The sequence below is a fragment of the Anopheles marshallii genome, chromosome X (genome assembly GCF_943734725.1).
Source record: "Anopheles marshallii chromosome X, idAnoMarsDA_429_01, whole genome shotgun sequence".
Classification (NCBI taxonomy): domain Eukaryota; kingdom Metazoa; phylum Arthropoda; class Insecta; order Diptera; family Culicidae; genus Anopheles; species Anopheles marshallii.
Genome location: NC_071325.1, coordinates 7,086,339 through 7,109,594, shown reverse-complemented (window position 1 = coordinate 7,109,594; position 23,256 = coordinate 7,086,339). Strand labels below are relative to the sequence as shown.

The 23,256-nt window shown below is 47.8% G+C and overlaps 4 protein-coding genes across 4 annotated transcripts; all 4 read right to left on the bottom strand.

Annotated features, from left to right (window-relative positions):
* Positions 1–3,148: 3,148 nt before the first annotated feature.
* Positions 3,149–7,124, bottom strand: LOC128709353 (uncharacterized). The gene is given in 6 exon segments (XM_053804355.1): positions 3,149–3,280; positions 3,381–3,529; positions 3,604–4,765; positions 6,889–7,033; positions 7,035–7,099; positions 7,101–7,124. Coding segments are annotated over 6 exon segments (1,677 nt in total).
* Positions 7,125–9,416: 2,292 nt separating this feature from the next.
* Positions 9,417–10,718, bottom strand: LOC128718571 (zinc carboxypeptidase-like). The gene has a single exon (XM_053812196.1). The coding sequence runs from the start codon at positions 10,716–10,718 to the stop codon at positions 9,417–9,419; it is 1,302 nt and encodes a 433-aa protein (XP_053668171.1).
* Positions 10,719–11,512: 794 nt separating this feature from the next.
* Positions 11,513–12,874, bottom strand: LOC128711388 (zinc carboxypeptidase-like). The gene is made up of 2 exons (XM_053806296.1): positions 12,590–12,874; positions 11,513–12,526 (listed from the first exon to the last, which is right to left on the bottom strand). The coding sequence occupies exons 1-2, from the start codon at positions 12,872–12,874 to the stop codon at positions 11,513–11,515; spliced, it is 1,299 nt and encodes a 432-aa protein (XP_053662271.1).
* An 824-nt stretch (positions 12,875–13,698) lies between these two features.
* On the bottom strand, positions 13,699–15,386 carry LOC128718515 (facilitated trehalose transporter Tret1-2 homolog). Its single transcript, XM_053812141.1, has 3 exons — positions 15,309–15,386; positions 14,622–15,239; positions 13,699–14,550 (listed from the first exon to the last, which is right to left on the bottom strand). Exons 1-3 carry the CDS (start codon positions 15,384–15,386, stop codon positions 13,699–13,701), a joined length of 1,548 nt encoding a protein of 515 aa, XP_053668116.1.
* Positions 15,387–23,256: the final 7,870 nt, after the last annotated feature.

Here is a 23,256-nt window from a genome sequence, read left to right as displayed (position 1 = left end):
CGCGAACGGAAGGAAAATATTGCTGGCGCTACGGAACAAAAAAAAATCCGTAAAAAACCATAACAACAAGAACGAACCAAGCAAGGGTTGGTGAGGAGGGTGAGGAGGTGGATAAAGGGAGGGAAAAATGGCGATGAAGATACCCATCACTAAAGCCCGAAAGCTCATCCAATATTTTTTTTTTTTCGGTGCTCCAGCTACGCTCGAGCACCTAGGATGGCGCTGCGTTGCGTTCGCGGAACGGCACACGTCTTTCAAACGCCCGTCCAAAGTGAAACAAACGGGCCGAAAATGAACGAGGGACACCCAGTGTGGTGCCAAATGGCAAGAAAAAAAAAACCCCCCTACCAAGGCAAGACAAGGTATAAATGCTTTTTTAGAGAAGAAAAAAGCGGCGGAAAACGACCTGTTTAATGACGTGCCTATTAAGGCAGGCTTTATAAAGTGAGCTGGTAAAGCGCACAGGTGAGCGTAGTGGAAGATTCCTCCCTCCCCCTAAAAACCCCCACCAGAGCGTTTCGACACTTTTGTGCGGTTTTTGCTTCGCGCGCGACACGGTGAAGCTTTCCACCGCTTTTAGCACGCGGAAACAGGCCCAAATAAAGCGCCTAAATGTAGGCACCGCGCGAGGCAAATTTAGTGCCGCGGTGCGGTGATACGGCTGGGGCAAAAGTTTTTCAATGTCGCGTAGCTGTTTGAAGGTGTTTGCGATATCCTTACGCCCGAAAACGTTGGCATCCTGCCGCTTCTCGCGTGCGCTAAAACCATTCACTTTACGCGTCCGGGCGCATTATGCGCGGGCTTGTCTCCTCGCGGGTGTTTGCGCGTACCGTACCGAGTGTACCCGTGTGCCAGTAATTGTTGCACACCATTCCCCCTTTCATTCTCGCTGGCCCGTTGCTAAGAAGCTTTCGCTTTCGTTGGTTTTTTTGTTGTTCTGTTTGTTGTTGCTTGTTAAGACTTTCCTTCAGGGTGGCCTACGTCTTCAGGCGTGTAATGCCACGGGAGATGCTAAATTGATTAATTGTACGTTCGCACACGGAATGCGTTACGCGTTACCGGCGGGTGAGCACACAGGAATTCGTGATGAGGATTAGCAGAAGTACTCACTCTCGATACCTGTCACCGGCGAGCACGCGGGAATTTCCGACGTAGGCAAGGGAACGATTGCTTTTCCCTCCTGACGGTTTGGGAGGCTTTGGGATTTGGAGTGTATGGTGTGAATTTAAACTCGAGACATGAAAGAAAACGTACTGTTTATTTGTTTGTGAGTTTTCATTTTCTAAATAAATCCACGGCATGACTGTAGAAATGCGCACATCGCTTCTTATCGAGCAAATGCAAAACATCTTTCGAATTTCACACGGCTAAGATCATTGTTCTTTTGCACGGAATAATAAATTTACACCACCTGCCATCACGTAAAGGTAAGAAAGAAGAAGAAGAAACCCAACCATGCACCAGTATAATTCAGTGTATTTGCCGCTGTAGTACATTCACTGCACAGTGCGTCAAGTTTCGGCTTGTGCTAATAATAAAATTACACCCGTTGTGCGGATTGCATACCTTTTGGCGTGAAACTTGAACGAAATCGGGCAAATAATGGAAGAACAAAACCGAAGCGTTGGTATGGTGCTATTTTTAGCAGAAAGTTTGAACCGTGTGTGTCGGGTCGCGTAGGATGGCAACATGAGGATGGCAAAGCGTGCGTGGGCCAACCAGTAATAACGGCGAGTCGAACGTCACCTGGAACGGTGTTCATTGGCACTTCCGGGAAGGAGGGAAGGAGGGGGGGGGGGACTGTTAATTTCAGCGAAATCGATACCAAACCGGTGTCGAGCGCAATCTGTGTGACATGAAACCGTTCGTGAGGAATTGATATTTCACCCTTAACGTTCCTGAGAAATTTAAACGCTAGCGTGCTGACGACTCAACGTGTGCGTGCGTGTGTGTAAATCGGTGAGGAACGGTTAACCCTCCCCACGTGTGCACTCACCTGATTTAATGTGCGTTTGTGTATGCACATTGAACTGTCTAAAGGTTACGAACGGAATGAAAATAAAGCAGAAAAAAACCATCGAGCAGCTACAGTGCGTCACATAATTGTATGGCAACATTGATTTTTGAATTTTATTTTTGTTTTTTTTTATTTTTTTTTTTTGTGAAATTATACAGCAAAATACATATTCTTTACATTGTTTTGCTGAAATATTTCATATTTTTATGGTAATAACTAAAAAAAATATATAATACATTGAAAACAAAACAACATAAAAGTTTAGATATCTACATATTTTGTTGTTGTTGTTGTTAGTCAAACGACACTTTTTTGCAGTAAACTAATATACCATGTACAGCGATTGTTGTGGTGTCAAATAACAAACCCTGTTAAAAAAATAAAACAGCTGAAATTGTTCATAAGCGCTTATTTATTTTGTATTATTTTTAACATCGTATAAGGTATTTTTTACACATCTTCTTATCGCTGTCCTTATTTTTTGTTCCTCAACACGAAGTGACCGCATAATAATGACGCCCACTGTATAACGTCCTGTCCACTGTTCGGTGGACCGTTTCCTTTGCGTACACCATTCTCGGTGGTAAATGTTAGTCCTTGAACGTCCTTGATTTGGTGAAGTGAATTTTCACACGTTAGCGCACATAACAACTCTTCCACAAACCCCTCCCCCCCCTTCCTTATCTTTCCCCCCATCCACCCCTTTCCACGGTGGACATTACATGCCATCACCGATAATCGCTCTGCTGGAAAAGATTGCGGACGATCCCTTGCCGCGGGACGCAAACCCATTTGCGGGTTGGAAAGGTAACGATTCATGGCGGGAAGGTAATGTGTGTGTGTGTAAGAAAAGGAAAAAAGAATGAGGGGATTTATTCTCAACCAGCTCGGTCAATCATCGGTCTGCGGTGGATCCGGTTGGGTGGTGAAAGTGAACAAACCACCGCACATTGTCGATGTGAGCAAATCAAACCACACACCACCACCCCCCACCTTCCGTCGTGCATGTCTCGTTGTGGATACCCGGGGGAGGGCTATGTGGTGCCAGAGGGTGGTAGGGTTTTCCACGCAGGGGCGGGTGACATCGATTACCGGACACACTTTTCTCAGGGGGCACGGTCGAGTGGTAGTTTACGAGCAATAAAGGGGACCCTTTTCACCGGCCGCACCGCCACCAATACTGCTGACATCCACCGTTGGGTCCGTTTTGGCAATGCGTACGAGTTCGGTCCGCACCGTACACCATTCCTGCCGCTCGGGATCCTGCGGGAAGAAGTAATGTCCATCATTATGAGGCTAGCGAAGCGAATTTTTCGGGGCGGGTGTTTCGTGGGCTAGTGGTTTATGCTTGCGCTGTACCGACCGATAAGACACCGAGGGCGCCGAGCGCGGTCCCGAGCTCCAGCAGTAGCTTCGTGCGGAACGGGCCGTACCCGGGTTCGAGCCGGTCCGCCACGGCGAGCAGATCCCGGCAGAGCTCTATCGTACGCCGGCAGGCAGCTTCCGTCGGCGCTGGAAGGGGAAATGATCCGAATTGATTAACCAAGAGCTCTACTCGCGAGTGACTCTACGCGGCCATCCCTTACCTTTCGTGGCCCGATTTGCCAAACGGGCGCTGCTTAGGAGCTGCGTAAGCGCATACTTTGCCTGCAGGATGTAAGCGTTCCACCGGTGAAGCGTTGGTTCGTGACGTGCCAGAAACGCTTCGTACCCGGCCGGATCGGTACGGTCAAGGGCGAGCAGCTCCTGCTGCAGCTGTTCACAGCGCGCGACATACTGCTCGGGCCGTTCCTGGTACGAGCAGCGCTTACTTGTGCAGCGCCACACCGTCCGATAGTTGGTCGGTTCGACCGCCAGCACCAGGCTCGGTGTACGGCGACAATTTGGGCACCGAAATCCACTCGCCTCCGTACCGTGCTCAGCGGGATCGGTGCAGCGTTCGCAGGCGCAATCGAAGCACTTGGCCTGACGGAGCGCCAGCCGGCGCTGAACCGTACCGAGCAGCGGTTGCGTGTAGGACGCATGGATGACGGCACCCTCCGGAATGTCAACCGTGGCCACCAGCACCATGTGCAGCCGGTCGTCAAAGTAGTGCTTCGTGTTGGGCCGACAGTCGTGCGATAGCATGGCGCCCAGCGGGTAAAGTCCGCGCACCTTCACATGCTGCTCCGGCAACCGAATCTCGTAACAGTTCGTATCGAGGATCGCACTCACCTCCAGTACGGTCTGCTCGCTGTACTGCTGCAGGCCGAGCACCTTGCGCACGAATGGTACCAGATTCGACCGCAACACGCCGTACAGCGGACTCGCCAACCGTTCCTTCAGATGCGACTCAAACCCCTGCACGGTTGCATACCATTCAGGCGCATTGCGCTCCAGCAGCAGCACGCGCAGCGGCACGATCACACAGTACGCCGATTCGCGATGGTCCGGGTTGGACGGATGTGGCCGGATGTTCGGCCGGTACCCACTGCCCGCCAACACCTCACACTCCGGACGATGCTGTGCCGCCTCCTCACAACTCACCCCGCACAGTGGCCAACCGCACCGGGAACACTCGTGGAAACGCTCCCCACCCTTGCCGGACTCCTTCAACAGTGGCACCAAGTTACGGTTGCAGCCGAGACACAGTGGCACGTTCGCGATCTTCGGCCCGACCGCGTACGGTTCGTCCCGGTAAATTATCTCACCCTGCTTGATGTGTCGCGTTGCCACCAGATGGCGCCCGAGCCGATCGTTCCGTACCACCTGGCGAAGGGTAAAAAGAATGACAACCGATTAAAGCTTCCTGTGGCAAACAAAAGGGGCGAAAAGCTAGCCGAAACAATTTACAGACGTTTGTTGCGTACTCCAAACGCCTGCAAGTATGCAACATTTTTATACTTTCACCGAAATATATTCGATTTAGCAATATTGCTTCACATTACATACTTCTAGGCGTACATGACCAAGACAAAAGCAAGAACAACCATTGGAAAGTCTCTTGTTCGAGCGGTTGCATACATGCAGGCGCAAAATTCGTGGTGGAGTCATATCGCTGCTTAATTAATTAATCTAACCTGATCTAGTTGTAAAAATAACACTCATTATTCTTTTAATGAAGAAAAAACGTATGTGCGATTTGGGTTTTAAATATTAATCTAAATGCTTAATTCAAACTATGTATAAGTATTTATTTTAAAGTACTTATATTAAGTTAAATAATGAGCAAATTAAAATAATAATTATTGTGAACATTGAAACATTCGTTAATAAATTAATAAACTTCCAAACATCAAGTTGACCCTGACACGATTGCTGCGCCTAAATTTATGCAACCAAAAATCACGTACGCGCGGGAGAAATATTTAACCCAAAAATTTAATAACAGAGTTATTTTGATTCATAAGGCAGGAGAAAAATCGAACGATATTCTCCGTATTTATCGGCTAAATATATATTTGTTTATGCTCCTCCCGTTCGGCTTGATGTAAGCTGCATCTCATTTTGCCTTCATTAAGATTATATTGGTGTGTGTTTCTTGTCCTAGAATCCATACACAAAGTATGCCCACTTACACTGTAACGAGCTGTTTTTTCTTTCAAGTTTGTACCGGCCCGAATATATGGCAAGGTCGCAAGCTGTGCCGGTGTGTGAAGGAAATTTTCACCACAATTTTTGATGAGACTTCGTGGCACCGGCTTCGGTTTGATGTGACGAAATTGATAATACCGCTCCAGCTTGTCTGGGCGATCCACCAACACCCAACTCTTTCTCATTACACACACACAGACACAAACTCGAGCCCGCACGGTACGAAGTCGATTAAATAATCCTTCTTCCTCGCGCCGCACGGCCTCCCACCGCCAAGCAACCGATGCGAAAGGGGGGTTTGCCGCGTGCCGATACATTGTCACATTCATCCCTGCGAGCTGATCCACATACACACCCAATGCGTGGCGTCTTCTGCGGTGCCCTTAATCGGTACGTTAAGGCATGATGGCAATTTAAAGAGCTTGATTGAAGAACTTGTCATCCTGCAACATTGTTTGCGGTCACAAAAGGTTTTTCAAAAAATAGACACACACGCGCAAGCCACCACTCGGGGTGGCGTACACACATACAGCGTGTCACACATACACACACACACACACCCACGTGTTCGTTTATCGGCTAAATCTGGTTTGGTAATGGGGTTGTGTAGCATTCCCCGGATTTAATCCGGCTCCGGGCGAGAGACGGCCAACAAACAGGACCACACATCCCACACGGGAATGGCATGGGAATGAGACACGGCGAATTCATTAACTTTCGGCTTTACACTTTACCGGTAGGAGTTGGCGGAGGTGCGAGACTTACAGCGGAGTTCAAGGGTGGTAGTGCGCAAAACTTTGCGCCGTCATTTTCGTACATGCAAAACGTGGCTTTTCACTCTGCTCTTTGAAGGTGAATCATTAGGATTCCGCAACTTTCGAGTTTCTTCCGCCGCGAATGTAAGGGAACTGATATTCAGCACTGTATCTGCTGAAATTTTGGCCGAAACCCGCTAAAGAAACACACGCCAGATTGATCGGAGTGTTCGGTTGCTTGACCAACTGACCCAAATGATGGTCTCACTCGAACTCTCACACACGCCACATAGCCACGCATCAAATCTGGATGAGGTGTTTTTTTTTGCTTCTCAAAACGACAGACTATTTGTATCTCGTCACAGTCTGCCAAAGCTGCTGAGTGTGATTTTTATTTTCCCCTTTCCCTGGTCCGCTACTAATTTGTCCGTTTGTCAGCGGAGCGAAGGAAAAAAAACCCTTGCCGTAATTACGGCTGTCACTCCGCGGAAAACAGTGGGGTGTCCGCACCATTGCTTTTGCTCTGCGGGCCATCACACTCACTTTAAACCGGCGACACTGGTCACGGTGCTGCGCTTTCCAATCGGCCCGCTGGTGGTCGCGGCCACAGTACGCAACCTGCTGGCAGCCCGAACAGCGCTGCGCCGCTGGAGCGCTACAGACACGGCAGAGAGATGTCATCACGGCTCACTACTGGCGGCACTGACTGACGATGGATCACATCCGCGACCGGACCGATCTGCGACCAAAACCGGGACCGGACCCACCACGCTGCCCATCAGCAATCGAAGCAGTGTCGATGTGCGGTGCGGTACCGTTCTTATATGCGCTGCGAAGAATTGCTCCTCAGCACTCCGGGAAATCCCAATGCGAATTCGTTGTTTTTAGTATTCTAGTAGCTCTTTAGCTTTATATGTAACGCACGAGCACTAGGCAGGTGTTTGATAACAGTAAAATCCATAATGTTGTGAAAAATTGCGCCGGAATGTATGTAATTTCGAGCCTAAACGTCACACACGTGCCAAGCACCAAGAGTATTCTATAATCACGGATGAGGACACAAGATAATTTTGAATCAAATTGGTGTATCAGAGCCGCAACAGATTCATCACAACAGACTAAACACAAAAAAAATTGTGAAATAATGAAAAACCTCTCACTACTTCTAATTAGTTGCCTACATTTAGGCGCATGAAAATAATTAAAATTGAATAAAATCAAATAAACAAACAAAATAATTAAAAATTTTGAGTAAAGTTACTGTAAATAACGAGTTTTCATTAGTTTTCAATAAACACCAACAATAAATTAGAATTATTAAAATATTAAAATACAAAAAATCAATATGTAACATTATAAAAAAAGACATCATTAAAAATGCGTTAAAATTAAAACCCAAAAATAGTTAACCTTTTTCCGCTTAAATTTTTCATTATAATCTTACCGTTTTCCTACGAAGAAATATAATTTATCGTACAACGCGAAGATACGCATTCGTCAATCCTCTAGGGTTCGATGGCGTGGTAACGTTGGCTTAAGCGCCGACAGTATAGTGCGCCGGCGCACTGTTGATTGGGGGTGGCGAACGTTTGGACGGCTTGATATGTGCCTTCAAAATTCTGTTGCAATACGGCATATGTATAAATATAACCGACCATAGGGAGAAAGATGGGCACAAGATTTTTCGACCCCACCCGACCCCGAGCTTGAACGCTCGCATTTCTCCACCGCTCTCTGCACCTTAAATTCATTTGATTCAGCCATTGCTCTGTCGTTCGTCACTTTAAATTCATTTCATCCACCAACTCCGCCCGAACTACCCGCCGGACTTCTTGTGCCCCTTCCAAAGTCAAAGGATACAGCGGGCGACAACAACATAAATGCTCATTAACATACTACAAAGTGTGCATGTTTTTTTTTTATTGTTAAAAAAAACATCTGTCTGCCCGTACGAATTCATCATAATGATCTGTACCAGCTGACCGTTATGAGTGCTATTTTCGCCACGTGCCACAATGTGTTGCCTGCACTGCGGCAGATAAATTGAACAAGAAGTCAACCGCAATTAACGCCAGCGTTTGTGTTTCTCTATTATAGCTACTTCTTTTTATTTCCTGCTTCATAAGCGCATTGCTATCTTGACGGAAACCGTCGCTATTTTTGTGCATCAACAACACGCAGTGTACATGAATGCCGTGTACAGGCACCTTAACACTGCGTTCAGCAAAACAACGCAGTGCGTTTGCCGCTACATTTTACAAAGTAGGACCGTGTATGTACATTATTTTTATCGAGTGTTCCATGGCTTCCGTTTGCAGCCTTTTGCACACAGCTTTTACCCAGCAATTATTTACCATTTTCGTTACGATTGCTTTACGTGACCCGAATCAGAATGTTGGGATGGATGATTGCCTTTACAGGCGTTATACAATATAACTATTTGTGCCCATCATTATCCTTTTTTTTTGAGTTGTGACTAAATCTGATTCTGAACGATTCTGAACCGTGCCTTAACAGACTAACCTTTTCAATCCTTAATTATCTTGAAAAACTATTTATTTTTGTGATTTTGAAAGTAAAATGTATTTAAGAATTTACTTTGATAAATGTCTACATACTCCCACATTGACATATAAATTTGTCTTGATCTGTACAAGACGTTGGGCAGATAGGATAAACAAACAGAAAATATCCATCACAAGTAAAAGAAAAAATAAACTAGAATCAAAAAGAGAACAATAACTCAGCAAGTGTGTCCTACTAGATGTAATGGCGTATGATTTTCACACCTTCAACAACAATTTAAAGTCTTTTTTCAGATGTAACGTTACCGGGCACTTACTATACGATATAGCTTTTTCTCCATAGTCGTTCCTTTCCTTTGTTTGGTCACAAATTTTCACCTCACACAGTTGTGCGCGCTTGCAAACCGAAAACTAATCAATAAAAATTGAGTATAAATTTAGCCGTGCGCGCACTGTTCGATGAATGGATATGCAGGCTGGTTTGCTTCGGGCTGTACAGCGGTGCGATAACACGAAGATATTTTTATTTCCCTCCAATTGCAACATCTAGTTGTCGTAGTAACCGAGCCGTGCCGCTTCACGCACAATCGCTACAAATGCGGCGAGCGTTTCCCGACCGACCGGCAGTATTTGGTCCGCTGGGAGGATAAACATGTCGGTCGAGTCCGGTGGTCCGCGTAGCTCGAACGTTAGTGACACCGGTACGCCGCCGGTTTTGTACGCCCAGTCGATCGAACCACCGCTGGACGGGTAGATGGTTTCGTGCTTGCTACCGCCCCGGTATTCCGTCCCGTTTACCGATGTCAGTGCTTCGATCGCTTTATCCGTGATCGATTGCAGATCGTTGTAGTTCGGGACCTTTTCCGCGGTGTGCCCGTACGGGAACATGAGCAGCTGGGAGTATGAGTGTAGCGCAATGTACGTCCGGATGCGAGCTACATCAACGTTCGCCTGCAAGAAGTTGGCAAGCGCAAGAGATTCCGGTTCGGAGAACGAGTTACTACCGGAAAAGTCGTAACTGCACGGATCATCGCTCGAACCGATGCCACCCCAGTTGCTGGCGAAGTTGCGATTCAAATCTACCCCACGGCACAGTCCGTACGGTTTGCGGTTCTTGCGCCAGAGTCGATCCCCGGTAAAGGTAAACCGGTAACCGTCCGGGTTGACGATCGGGAAGAAGTACCAGTCGTACGCGGTACCGATCTCCCGCACGGACGGTTCCTCCGACGTAATCAGCTCGTTCATCAGAAAGGTTGCCGTTGCCGGTGAAATCCACTCACGCGCATGTATTCCACCCTCCACCACGATCGCTTTATTGGCCGGGCGGCGCGACAGCTTTAACCCCTTTATAGGACGACCCTCGTAGCTGTGCCCAATTTCGAATGTTGTCACCCATTCGGGATGCATGCGTGCAATCCAATCCATCCAGGTGTAGATCGTTTCCAGCTGATAGTAGTGCTCCCAGTCCAGCGTGCTCGGGTCCGTCGTGACCGGTTGCACCGTGGCCGCTTCACGATCAATTAACTGCTGCATATTGCGCTCCAGCACACGGCCCTTTACCGCGTGCAGTGCGAGCAGATCCTCAAAATCGGCCACCTTGCTGGCAGACACCATGATCGTTAGCTGCTGGCCCGGTTGTCGCGCATGGCCATAGAACGTGCAGCTATCACTCTGTGCTTCCAGCTGCTCAAACAACTGCACATGCTCCTCCGTGGCTAACTCGACGCGATACAATCGGTAGTGGTCGTACCGTGCCGCACCGTCACCGGCAACATCACCTTCAATCGATAGAAAAGTACCAATTAAAGCGAACAGCACAAACAAACGAGAAACTGTTTTACCAGACATCTTGCTGGCGACTGAAGTAATCAATCCCGCAAACGGAGGCACGAAGTGTTTCGATGGTTCCTTCCTGCGAAAGAAATCAATCAAATTAAAACCTGTCCCGGCCACTATCAGACCATTTGCCTATTTTCGTACCTTCTTATGGCAACGTGATTGCCTTGCCGTTAACTATCTTATCGTGCCCAACCAAGCTGAAGCAAACGTTTCACAATTGATGCAGCAAATGGAGGTGAATGACTAGTATTAATCCTCGCACAATAACGGTCGTATGCTCTTTATCTCGCGGATGCTGTTGAATGTAAATAAACCGTTCGGTTTTTGTTTTGCGATGAGCTGTACTAAAAACAGCTTCCACTATGGCTCGGAAGGGAACAAAACGTGACTCCTATTTTTGAAAAAAATAAAATAATCAAAATGTTGTCTCTTTTACACGGCACGGAAGTTTGTCTGCGTGCTAGTTGAACATAAAATTATTTACAATATCGGAATGATTTTTTATTTCTGACCGTCTACATCCCAGCGTGCGCAACTGTCAAAGTTGTACTAAAAATATAAAAAGTCTAGCAGCGCTGTATTCGAGCATGCAGCCTCCACAATCATGCTATTTGCCGTTTTTATTTGCACATTTTATCACAGAACGAGATAATGGACATGATAAATGGAACAAACTAGACATTTAAATAGCACCATAAATCAATCAGAAATGACAGAGTTTAAACAGCTTTTGTATTGTTCTCAAACCTAAAAAAACATCGCAAAACCTACATCTTTTAATTCAAACATCACTCTACAATCTTTTAAAGTTCCTGCCTATTCATATCGCTTTCGTAATATCCTAGTTGTGTGGCTTCGCCCAGCATCGCGACAAAGGCCGCCAACAGTTCTTCAGCCGTTGGTATGATTTCCACCGCCGGGAGTACAAACATATTCGTGCTGTCCGGTGGTCCACGTAGTTCGAACGTGTACGCTACCGGAACACCGAGCGCACTGTACACCCAATCCACACTGTCCCCGGATGATGGGTAGATTGTTTCAATCATCGCACCGGACACGTACTTCATGCCGTGGGTGCGCTCAATCGCCTCTGAACCCTTCCGACCGATCGCGACCAAATCGTCGTAATTGGATACTCGATCCGTCTTATAGCCGTACGGGAACATAACCAACTGCGAAAAGGAATGAATTGAAAAGTACGTCCTGATGCGTAGTTTCGATACATTCTCCGTTAGATAGCTGGCCAGTGCTTGAGTTTCCGGTTCGCTCGCTTCACTACCACCGGCAAAATCATACCGGCATGGATCCGAACTTGCTCCCGGTCCGTTCCAATCGCTCGCAAAGTTACGGTTCAAATCTACCCCACGGCACAGCCCGTACGGTTTGGTGTTTTTGCGCCACAATCGATCACCCTCGAATGTATAGCGGTAACCGTCTGGATTTACAACCGGAAAGATGATCCAGTTGAAGTTGTCCGCGAGCTGGCGTACATCCGCCCGGTCAGAGGTGAGCAGTTCGTTCAGCACAAACGTACAGCTGGCCGGTGAGATCCATTCACGCGCATGTATACCACACTCAACAAAGATGGCACTGTTGGCGGGATTCTTTGCTAGCTTCACACCGTAAAGTGCTTGATTTTCGTAACTCGCGCTTAGCTCGACCAACTCCAGATGGGAATGGCGTGATACCTGCAGCCGCAACCATGCATTGATCGTGTCCAGATGGTGGTAAAAGTTCCAACCAAAATCTTCCGGCTTGGTGTCTTTCGGTTTGATCGTGGACTGCTCCCTATCGATGAGTTCTTGCATATTGTAGAGCTAAAAGAAATAAAACATCGTTATAAATCTGTTTAATGAAACTTTCACTAGCAAACTACTTACCAATATTGTGCCCTGTAGTTCGTACCTAGCGAGCAACTCCGTAATTTCCGCAATTTTGTGCGGCGCAACCATAATCGTTAGGTTTTGGTTTGGTTGCCGGGCATGACCCATGAAGGAGTAGCTGTCACTTTGCTCTTCTAACTTCTGCAACATCTCCACCTGGGCCTGTGTTCGGATCAGAACTCGGTACAGCCGGAAATGATCGTATCTTGCCATATCTCCAGTGCCTGCCTTAGCAAAAGCGAAAAGCATCACGTACCCCAGAACCCACCGGAAAGCCTGCATCTTGCACTTGGTTGCTTTCAATTACACAACCGCACCGACTGGCAGCTGATCTAGTTGTGGTTCCGTTTGTGGGATGACCGGTAAATTATTCTAAAACCCGGCACAATCCCAAAGCCTACTTTTGACACAATCGGACTGTTTACGTAAAGATGGATGATATGAGCAACAGCGATTGTGGTGCTATCTCATTTTCCCTCGCCAGCACATAGCCTTCTATCTTAGCACACAACGGATCCAAGTACATACCTCCCTAGAGTTCCTTCTGCGATTGCGAATTACATTTGCTAAATTGATCATTTTGCTAATTTTCCCGGTTTTTAACTTTTCCCGGGTATCTGTAAAATCTTTCTTTACGTACAGTTCAAACAATCTATTGGATTAAAATAAATCTTCTTTTCGGTTAAAAAACTAGCTTTTTATCTAATCTATCGAAGCAACCCATTCTTTCGTATGGCAATACGAACGCATACAGTAATTCAATCGCGCATGTCTAGTGCAGAATGTTACTCTAAATTAATTGTTTATTAACGTACTCTCAATATAATTGATACATATCTTCCTAGTGGTTTTAGCCTATTCAATACAATACCGCACACAATCAGTCGCTGCTGATCATTTGGCTGCCAGTTGGCCGTCGCTAGGCAAATACACGATTCGGTCCGAAGCTGCCCTTTTTTATCACATCGATTAGATCACGACGTTCAGAAGCAAACAAACAAACGAAGAAAAGAGGTAAAACTATTCCAACCGCACGTCATGTGTACTTAAAAGAATCCCTTCCGGATCATAAAAACAATAATGTATGGGCGGGAAGGCGTACAGTCTTATGCTATGGCCTGCGGAGTCCGTTCCTCTTCCCGGCCTTCCGTACTGGCCTGTTCCGTGCTTAGCTTCTCCCCAGCCAGTAACCGTTGAATATCTCTCAGCGATTTGCCCTTCGTTTCCGGCACCATCACAAACACAAACACCGTACCGAGGAGTGAAATGCCCGAAAACAGCCAAAAGACGCCCGCCTCGCCCATCGCATCCTTCAGGTTGGTAAACACCTTCGTCACCAGGAAAGCAAGCAGCCAGTTAAACACACCGGCCACCGGGCTGGCGAATGCTTTCACGTTGTTAGCGAACAGTTCGCCCACCATCAGCCACGGCACGGGACCGTAACCGATCGAGAACATGGCAATGAACAGACAGACGGCCAGCACGGCCAACCAGCTGAGATCGTCCACCTTGGCAGGGTCGTCCTGCTTCAGCTGGAAGTATACAGCGAGTAAAATCGTCGATACGGCCATCATCAGATCGGACACGAGCAGCAGAATACGACGGCCAACTTTGTCAACTACGGCGGATGCGAGTAGGGTAGCCACCACCTGAATGCCACCCACGATGATGGACGCCGAGCTCATCTCCTTGCCACCATTGGCACTGGCGAAAATGGCCGAGTTGTAGAAAATAACCGCATTAATACCGGACAGCTGCTGGAAGAACATCAGCCCGAGCGAGATAATCAACGCACGGATCGTGGCCTTTTCCCGGAACGCCACCAGCATCGGGATCGCTTCCGCCTTCACCTTCTCATCTGCTTGCTTCAAATCCTCGATCTCGGCTGCCTCGTCGTACTGTGCGCCCCGGAGCCACTTTAGCGAGCTCGATGCCTCACTGTAACGGCCTTTTTCTACCTGTGTAGATAAAAAAAAAACCCAATTAATCCTTCACTCACTTGTAATGACCGCTGCAGTGGTATACTTACGAAATAGTACGGACTCTCTGGCATGAAGAAAAAGATGGCCCCGAATACCAGCGGTATCACACCGCAGATGATGCTGAGCACCTGCACGTCCACTCCCGACCCGACCGCATACACGAACAGGATGCCAAGCGTCACCATCAGCTGAAAGAACGTACCGAGCGTACCGCGAATAGATGGTTGCGCGATTTCCGCCGTGTAGGTTGGTGCCGCCACACAGAACGCACCGCCACCAACGCCAAGGAAAAACCGTCCCACCATCATCATGCCAACGTTCTCCGCAAAGATAATCAGCAACCATCCCAGTACGAGCGGCAGCACCATCGCCAACATGGACCACTTCCTTCCAATCATCTTCATCATGTACCCGATCGGGAAACACATCAATGCCGCGCCCAGGTTCGAGATTGAACCGATCCACGAAAACTGTTCGTCCGAGATCGGAAACCCATACTCGCCCTCCTGGGTCAGCGGTTTGTCCGTCGGTGCTGTCCAGCCGAGAAACGTACCGGCCGCAAGCGCACCACCCGATGCAGCCAGTCCGGCAAGATACTGTGGCAATTTTCGGCCCGATTCACCCGCCACATTGTTCACCACAAACTTTGACATTGCGTCGCGCGCCTACAGGGAGAAAACGAGATAAATCGATATAAAATAATATATTTTCACTAGTAAAGAATATAGATTTACATTCTCCGCAGTTCCATAGTTGGACCGGTTCGAAGGTATGGCGGGCGTTATCAGTGATTCCCTTTCCTCGTCCGACATGTTGCGTTTCGTGCAAAGTGTTGAGGTTTGGGAAAAAGGGGTTTCTTTTGGATTGTTATTTTATGCCTTCATCTGGACCACACTTTAACGTAAACTTTGGTATGAATAATACGATAAGTGATACACGGTATCAATTTTATTCCATATTATGGAAACAAATGATTGCACTGTTTGTTATTGTATGTTACTGGGTTTTTTTTATCGTTTGACAGATACGATTTAGTACAAATCATTGTTGATAAGCCCACATATTCACAGGGTGATTCATACTTTTTTTGTAAATTCTTTTTTTTTTGGTGCAATTTTTTCCTTTTCGATTGCGGAAAACTATTTTTTTTGAAACTATTTTTTTTGTAACTGTACAAAAAAAGAACTATGATCGAACAGTTTATTCATCAAGCACTTCAATGTGAACAAACAAACACCACTCGGGGAAATAATATACTGCAAATGCGTTGGATTGTTGGATTGGATTGTTTGACGCCTGCAATTAACATTTAATTACCGTCCAATCCGAACATTATTAAACGAGATGATAGTGTTGTTTTTATACATAGGAAGCAAAATTTTAAATCAAACATTAAAGTGCGTGCACATTGTCTTCTGCGCAGTACGCTGTAAAATATGGAATCGTACGTAATCGTTTTGTTTTGATGAAGAAAACCAAAACGCTCTTCGAACACTGCCTCGGGTGCGTTCTTGTTTTTACGGCACACAATTTGTATCATTGTCCTGCATGTGATTTGGGGTAAACATCACAACGGAAGCAAACTGAACATCTTCAGTATCTGTTCACAAAACGCGCGATATGCGTTTTGTGACAAAATCATATACTGTTTACACATTTTAACACTCCTCCCGGGGGGTTACTTTTTGGTTGCAGAGTTGTGTAGCCCGGAAAACGATAAACAACAATAACACTTGCTGGCAATTTTGCTTGTGTGAAGCTGATTGCCTGCTAATCGTACCACAATTTGGCAAACGGTAGCGTTTTAAAGTGCCTTTAAATCTTGTTACGCGCTTTTTTTGTTTGTTGGTGTTTTGGTTCGCCATGTGCGTGGCTTGTAACGACACGGTTGCTAAATGTTTATCGTTGCGGACGCTTCTGTTAATAGCAACAGCTAACGGTTAACAATGCAACGGTGCGCCACTCGTGTACACGCTCTCGTCGGCGTGGTCCGTTTTATAGTGAGTTTAACAATTGGTAGTAAAAGGGGGGAAAAAATAGAATGAATCAAACGGCAATCATGCAAACATTGTTCATCGCCATGCTTCGAACGAGATTTCCAATTCCGGCCGCTTGGAATGAAGGAGCCAATGAGTTAAGAATGCTGCCCAATAATTGCTAGCGCCCGAATCTATGCAATACCGATCACATTATCATGTTAAATATTTAATCATTGCGATTAAATTTCAAACTCGTACACACGGGTGCATACGGTGATCCATATTCCCTTTACAGGGCCCTTACTACCCCTCCCCCCCCCCCCACCCCCCCCCCCCTCACCCACATCTTGCGAGCTTACACGCTTTCTGCACATTCACCTAACAAGCGCAAACTATTTCTAACTAGCTGCATGCCACCGTACGCGTGGCGTGGTGCATTCCATGCACTTTCCAACCGGTCTCGCAGATATTAGATTCCGATTGTACGTCCACAGTCCGTTCACCTGCCCGGACACACCCGCCATTCAACTCTCTCTCTTTCTCTCTCTTAGACACACACACACACACACCAATCGTTGTGCAGCTGTTAGTGGGGGGAGGAGTGGCGTTGTAAATAGTGCAGCAGATTGACGGGTCGGAATGCAACGGGATGCGGTGTTGTGCGTTTCGTGAGGTTGCCATTTTGACTTCCGCGCCCCATTCTAGATCAACTCACCCGCTTCAGCACCGTCTGCACCATCGTTGCGCGCCAGAATTTTACGGTCCCCGTTTGTATATCGACTGGTTGATAGAGAGTTTTGAGTCACAAGCCACAACAGCACGCCTCCACGAGCGATGAACCACCTGGCGTTCCACCAACCCACGATGCAACTTCAGCGAAAAAAAAAAGGCACTTCCAGCAGGATGTTTTATTCGAGGCACGCCTCAAGCGGTGCGGTGTAGCACGTCGGACTTCCGTCGCGGAACTGAACGCAAGCGGTTCGCAATCCGACCGAAGTGCAGTCGCGAGTCGCGAAACCACGATCACGCGTCTCGATCCCCACCACCCCGCACGATCAGGGAAAACCCCGGGGGGAAGTTCGCTCGTGGAGACGCTTCGCTCAGGCGGCTGTGGGGTTGCGTTGTAAGTTTTCCCTCCCGCTCCACACGGCGAATTTTACGCGACTGCTGCATCGAACAGCGGTTGTTGTTTAATTTACGACTTTTTGTTTGTTCGAAATAGCACGAAAAAAAAAACACACACGTGTTTACTACGGTGTGTGTTTTTTTTTCCTTCGCACCGATAGTTCATTCAATGTTTCGAGATTGGAAAATGTTGAATGGAGTGTGGGGTGTTTGATGCGGCAAACATTTACAGACGATTAGATCATTTATTTTACTATCGCTTTAATGACGAAAAACGGCGAAAATGAATCAAAATAGGTGCCAAACTACACCGTAATTGGTGGTGCAGCACAGGGTGCTCCCCTCCTTTATACGCACCTCCATTGCACCGCTTCTTCCAATGTCATCCCGGCGTGAACCTGTTTACCGAGTTGTTATTTTTTGTTTCGTTTATTTAATTCACCAAGTAAATGTTACTCTTCGCCAAACTAGTTCGCCTCACCAAGAGATTCTCAGCGTGCGAAGGAACATTCCCTTCCCATGTAGTACTCCGCTGGTGTTGCCGCTTCTTCAACATGCCGCCCAAAACTACCCTCAGCAACTTATCGTCGATCTTGTGGATCTTTAACTGATGTTCTAAAAAAAAAAAGTAATGCATCAACACCAACCAACCGCGCTTTACGGTGGCCATCGACCACATTCGATACACCTCCAACACGGCAGCCTGCGCTGCTAAATCTCCGGAAGTGATTCGCTCGATCGCGCTCCACGCGACCCTGCCACCATAGGGTCCACCATCGCCGCAAAGCGTAAAGCTTCGCACGGCAAAACCACGTCGCCTTCCGAAGCGCTGCTTTCAAACAGCCCGGGTTGCCATCTGCAAAACATCGGCCAACCTTTCCGACACTGCCAAGGTCGGTTTGCAATGTCCGCCGTACGGACGCAGCTGCGGTGCGTGCAGTTTTTCTCGATTGCTCTCGGTTTCAATGTTTTCGCTGCGTATTGCGATCGTATTCCAAGGCGAAAACCCTGTCGGGAGCAGGGAGCGGAGTACTTCACCCCCGTGGGGAATTGAAAGTGTTTCGATAAAGATGTGAGCTGCAGTGGCGAGGTGGCTTTACTTCCTGTTTATTCACAGCTCAGTACACGAAGTCATCGACACGGACGTCCATTTTACTTTTGCTGCCTGTCGATGGTGTAGTCTCGGCACGACACCATGTCTAGAACGCACAGCTATTAAAATTTGCATAGAGAAGCAAACATCAAAGCGCAATATAAGCTAACGGTCGATATTAGATTCTCGGAAATACGACCCCAATAACACTAGGTCGGAGCCAGGTACTTGAAAACTTCCGCTGGAGGTGTTAGTAAATCATTCGCCAGGTTGTTCCATTTCCACCTCAGTACATAAACTTCAGCCCGTACCTTGCAACTCGCCCGCAGAGCACTAATGGCCCACTGCCACACCGCAATATCCGGAATATCCGATAGCGTGTTATTGGAAAAAAAGTCAACAAGTGTTAAGCCTGCAGAGAGGTATCTTTTTCGCCACCATTTCGCCGACCTGTTAAGTAGCGTCAGTAGTTAAAAACCGAAAAACATCACTGAGGCAATCAATTAAACATGCGGCAACACGTGCCATAACCGTTTACGCTCTTCACACAGAGGGGGACCCAGTATATGACAGGGACAAACAACTGTCACCTCGCTTTGCCGTAATACATCTCTGTTGACATTGCAAAAAAATAAACTCAGTATCTCTGATTAATCCCTGGTGCCATCTCTTCCGCTGTTGCGTCACGCGTACCTGGAGTGGAGTGGTTGGCGATAATGGACAAACTATCACCGCCTCCGGCTTCATAGCATTCTTTACGCGATTGCACAGAAAAGGGCAAACCAATCAACCAGCAACGCCTGCCAGTTGGATGGCGTGGTGCGGAACAGGCGGCATATTAGTGTTCTAAAACCTTGCAACATTTACACCAGATGGCGCTGTTACTATTCTTGGAAGCCTAAACGACTGTATAATAAACTAAGGGCTCTCTCCCTCTATCTCTCTCTCTCTCTGTAGATATGTTAGAGATGTTAACTATATATGTCAGCTAGCTGAAGAACTTACGACCTCAAACGGTGACCAATCTAGATTATCACACCCTCCCATCGCTTTCATCGTACCGATTCTGAGCGAAGGCGAAGAGCGAAGAGCTGATGTGCGTTCCCGCCCTTTAATACTGCATTGTTATTAAGATAGTCACCGTTCCGCCTCGTTTTCCCATTATCAACTAATAAAGATTACGAAAAAGGATGTAGGATTTAGATAGCCGAAGCCCTTATTCTATCGCTGTACGAGTACGCCATTACTACCACTCTCCGAGGTTGTAGACGCAGCCCCGCTAGGCGTTCGTGGCGAACATCAGTAGAAGGAGGTCAGAAGGATAAGATAGGGCGGGGTGATATAATAGAGGTGCATTTATAAGCATTTCTCCCGTTATCGCTATCATCCCTGCCGGACCGAACGCTCCCGAAGCTTATTCCAAGCACCAATCAGGCCTCTGACGGACTGCTTACTGACTCCAACTCCATCGCGTAATCTTGATCTTTGATTTCCGATCCGTGATGTTGAGTAAGTGCGACAATTAACAATGCTCCCAATTATCAATCCGAGTCCCGCACGGGGACGAAGGTGACATCTGATGGCCATAAATAATGGTAACGGCGACGTCCCATTGTTTGAATGCTCCCGCACCCAAGGTGGGCCTTACATCATCAGGCGTACGCACCGGTTATCTTGCCATTCATCCCGAAAAAAAAACCAAAACCCCGCTCCGGTTGCGGTGATGAAGGTGACATTCGCGCAGGATGGATGAGCACACAGTGCGGTGCTTAAACTGAACCGTTCGGCACGTTATGCCTGTAATTGTTCCGCTTTTACTGCCGATAATTTGAATGTCAATGAAGTAACGCGTGCTGCTTACATGGGTGGGCTAGGTGGGGAAACGTTGTCAACGAAATGAAGGAGAACGCATGAGATACACTCGGCGGAACGTCGGCCGGACACGATGGAAGGTGACGTTGATGTAGTGCGATGGTGTGACCACAAATGGTCACTCGATGGTGCTGAGACGATAACGGTGTTGCGATAACGGTAGAACCGCGTATTTTACCTCCTTGAATGCCCTTACGCGGAGGGGGGGGGGGTGGTATCGTGCAAGTACCGACGGACCTTTGCCGAGGTCATCCGTGGATTTGCAATCGTGCTGTGTTGCGTTTATTGGAGATTTACCTGCGCGTGGCCAGTGCAACTCTCGCCTGCATCTCAGAAATCCCGCTGGCAAAGATGTGTGGGAACGAGTTTTGACAATTCTTGGAACTTTCCCAACCACTTAGTCTCCACTGGACCACTTGCGGTATTATTTGTTGCGACATCTCAGACATCGCGCCATCTCAGACATCGCGACATCTCTAAGATTTAAATAAAAAAAAAACCCCACACGAAACACCTCGCACACATGATGACATACACGGGGCCATACCAACCCCCATCAAAAGCCCCGTTTGGTCAAGGTAACGCGAGCCTCCATTTTGGGAATCCCGCACGTTTACGAGCAAGAACATGTTATATCTTGTACGATGGCAGGTGGAACATTGCAGGCACATTAGGCTGGAGGTTCGGTGATTTTCTTACTGCACCGCGCCTCGCTGTGGACACGTTTCGGCAGCATATCATTAAATGGAATTACGAAAAGCGGCACTCAACGCCGCACCGCCTTTGGGCTGCCTTCAGGCCGGCGCACTAATGGGAAGGAACGTACAGCAATCGGCATGCAAATGCCGAACCGATTTCGGGAACGCAATGATCGAAAGGGTCTTCCCGCAAGCAATGGTCCCTTGTTGGGCGGTGGATAACACAGCGCGATCGCAGTTGGGGTTTCGCAGTTCAATGACACGTTCGCCTGCCCCCCCGGAATACCGCCAGGATCGTACGATCGGTAATTGGCGCCGAGGGCTCGGGTGCTCTCGGCACATCATACCAAGGACAAATGAAAGTTGTCTGACGTGGAGGCACGTCCACCACCGGGAGCCGTTGAACTTCGCGCACCACCGTCGGCAGCGACATCCAGTATCCACGGTACGGTTCCTTCCCGACCGGGAAGCTTAACCTTTCTGCACGCCACGAACTCTTAAATTTTCTCGCCCGACCTTGAACACTACCCAATGCCTGGCGTCGAAAGGCAACCGGTTCGGCACAGAAAACCCAGTGCAAATCCCCCCCCAGCCACGATTTTCTGGGGGTTTTCACGGGTTGTTGTTTGTTTCGTTCACTCCCCTCTTTCATCGCCGTTCTCGCTCGATTGACTTCGCAGCGGTGATGGAATAAATTGGAATAAATAAATGGTGTCATTACTGAGCACGTACTGCCGAGCTTGTCGAATGTGGTTTAGAATGGAGGTATGCGAGGTGTTCATCCCGATCAGCCTATCTAGAGGATACCCGATGGAATCAAGAGTCATCTGGGGGGTAATGGCAGAATACTTCGGGTTTAGAGGTTTTGAAGGTGCGTAGACCTCAACTAGTCGTCACCGATCTTTAAATTCTAACCATCCGAAGCGTCACACGCAAACTTCTCGGACATTACACTCGAAATGTCCAGACGTGAGGCAAGCTGCTATCGTTTCGATAGGTCCACGGTTTAGCCACGCTCACGTATCCCGCCAACCATATGCGCATCTCCACCACTCAACCGAATTACCTTTGGCTCGCAGAGCTCCGTTCGCGTCTGTTTATTGAAGAAGCACGTCGCACCACCCCAACGATAAGGATCTTGCACACCGATGATCGATCTAACGACGCAGTAACACCGCACCACTGGGCACGAGTTGATCGTGGAAGCATCCGAACGGGCACTGAAACCCTACCGCACCGGTCGCGTCCGTTTTACTGAAGGTTTGCGCTGGATTATTGAACAATAACAACAACAAAAAAACACCCACAAAAACCACCCCGTGAGTGCCGTCGGTTGCCCGCGGTTTCCGGTCACCTACTGGTGTCGTCGCAGCACCTCCAAACACCGGTTGGTTGTTCCGTACCCGAACCGGGCAGGTATGCCTTATCGAAGATAATTTCCCCCGTATCAATAGTCGAAGCCAATAATTGAGTCTTATCAAACGGGTAATTCAAAGCATACAACACACTCCAGTTTGTTGTGTGTGTGTTGTTTTTAATGTTGCTTTACACTCTTGCGCAAAGAACGATTACATCTCCAGCAGGGTGGTCAGAGTCGATGGGTTTGAAGCAACCCCCAAAATATCGTTACACACTCCGTCGGTTATCAACCAGGCAACCTCTCTTCCCATTCCGAGCAGTACAGTATACAGCGGGGTTGCGGTTTTTACCAATATTCTCCGCTTTATAGACGGCCTATAAATATTTGCCGGACAGCGTCAATACCGCGTCTGCGAATGCTTTCTTTGATACGCACACTGCACACCTTCGCAACGTTAATTGCCTGTCCCTGCGCCCAGGGGGCCCTAAATGTCAATCACAGACCCGTTTGCTGATGGAGGTGGACCGGAGGATCTCTTTTGGTTTGGTTGTCACT

What these genes read in the sequence shown, in the direction of transcription:
- LOC128718515 (XM_053812141.1), bottom strand. Translation starts at nt 15,386, where the DNA reads ATGTCGGACGAGGAAAGGGAATCACTGATAACGCCCGCCATACCTTCG. An exon ending in ACTATGGAACTGCGGAGAAT is followed by an intron (nt 15,240 to 15,308) that starts GTAAATCTATAT and finishes TTCTCCCTGTAG; the next exon opens with GCGCGCGACGCAATGTCAAA. An exon ending in CAGAGAGTCCGTACTATTTC is followed by an intron (nt 14,551 to 14,621) that starts GTAAGTATACCA and finishes TTATCTACACAG; the next exon opens with GTAGAAAAAGGCCGTTACAG.
- LOC128718571 (XM_053812196.1), bottom strand. Translation starts at nt 10,718, where the DNA reads ATGTCTGGTAAAACAGTTTCTCGTTTGTTTGTGCTGTTCGCTTTAATT.
- LOC128711388 (XM_053806296.1), bottom strand. Translation starts at nt 12,874, where the DNA reads ATGCAGGCTTTCCGGTGGGTTCTGGGGTACGTGATGCTTTTCGCTTTT. An exon ending in AACTACAGGGCACAATATTG is followed by an intron (nt 12,527 to 12,589) that starts GTAAGTAGTTTG and finishes TATTTCTTTTAG; the next exon opens with CTCTACAATATGCAAGAACT.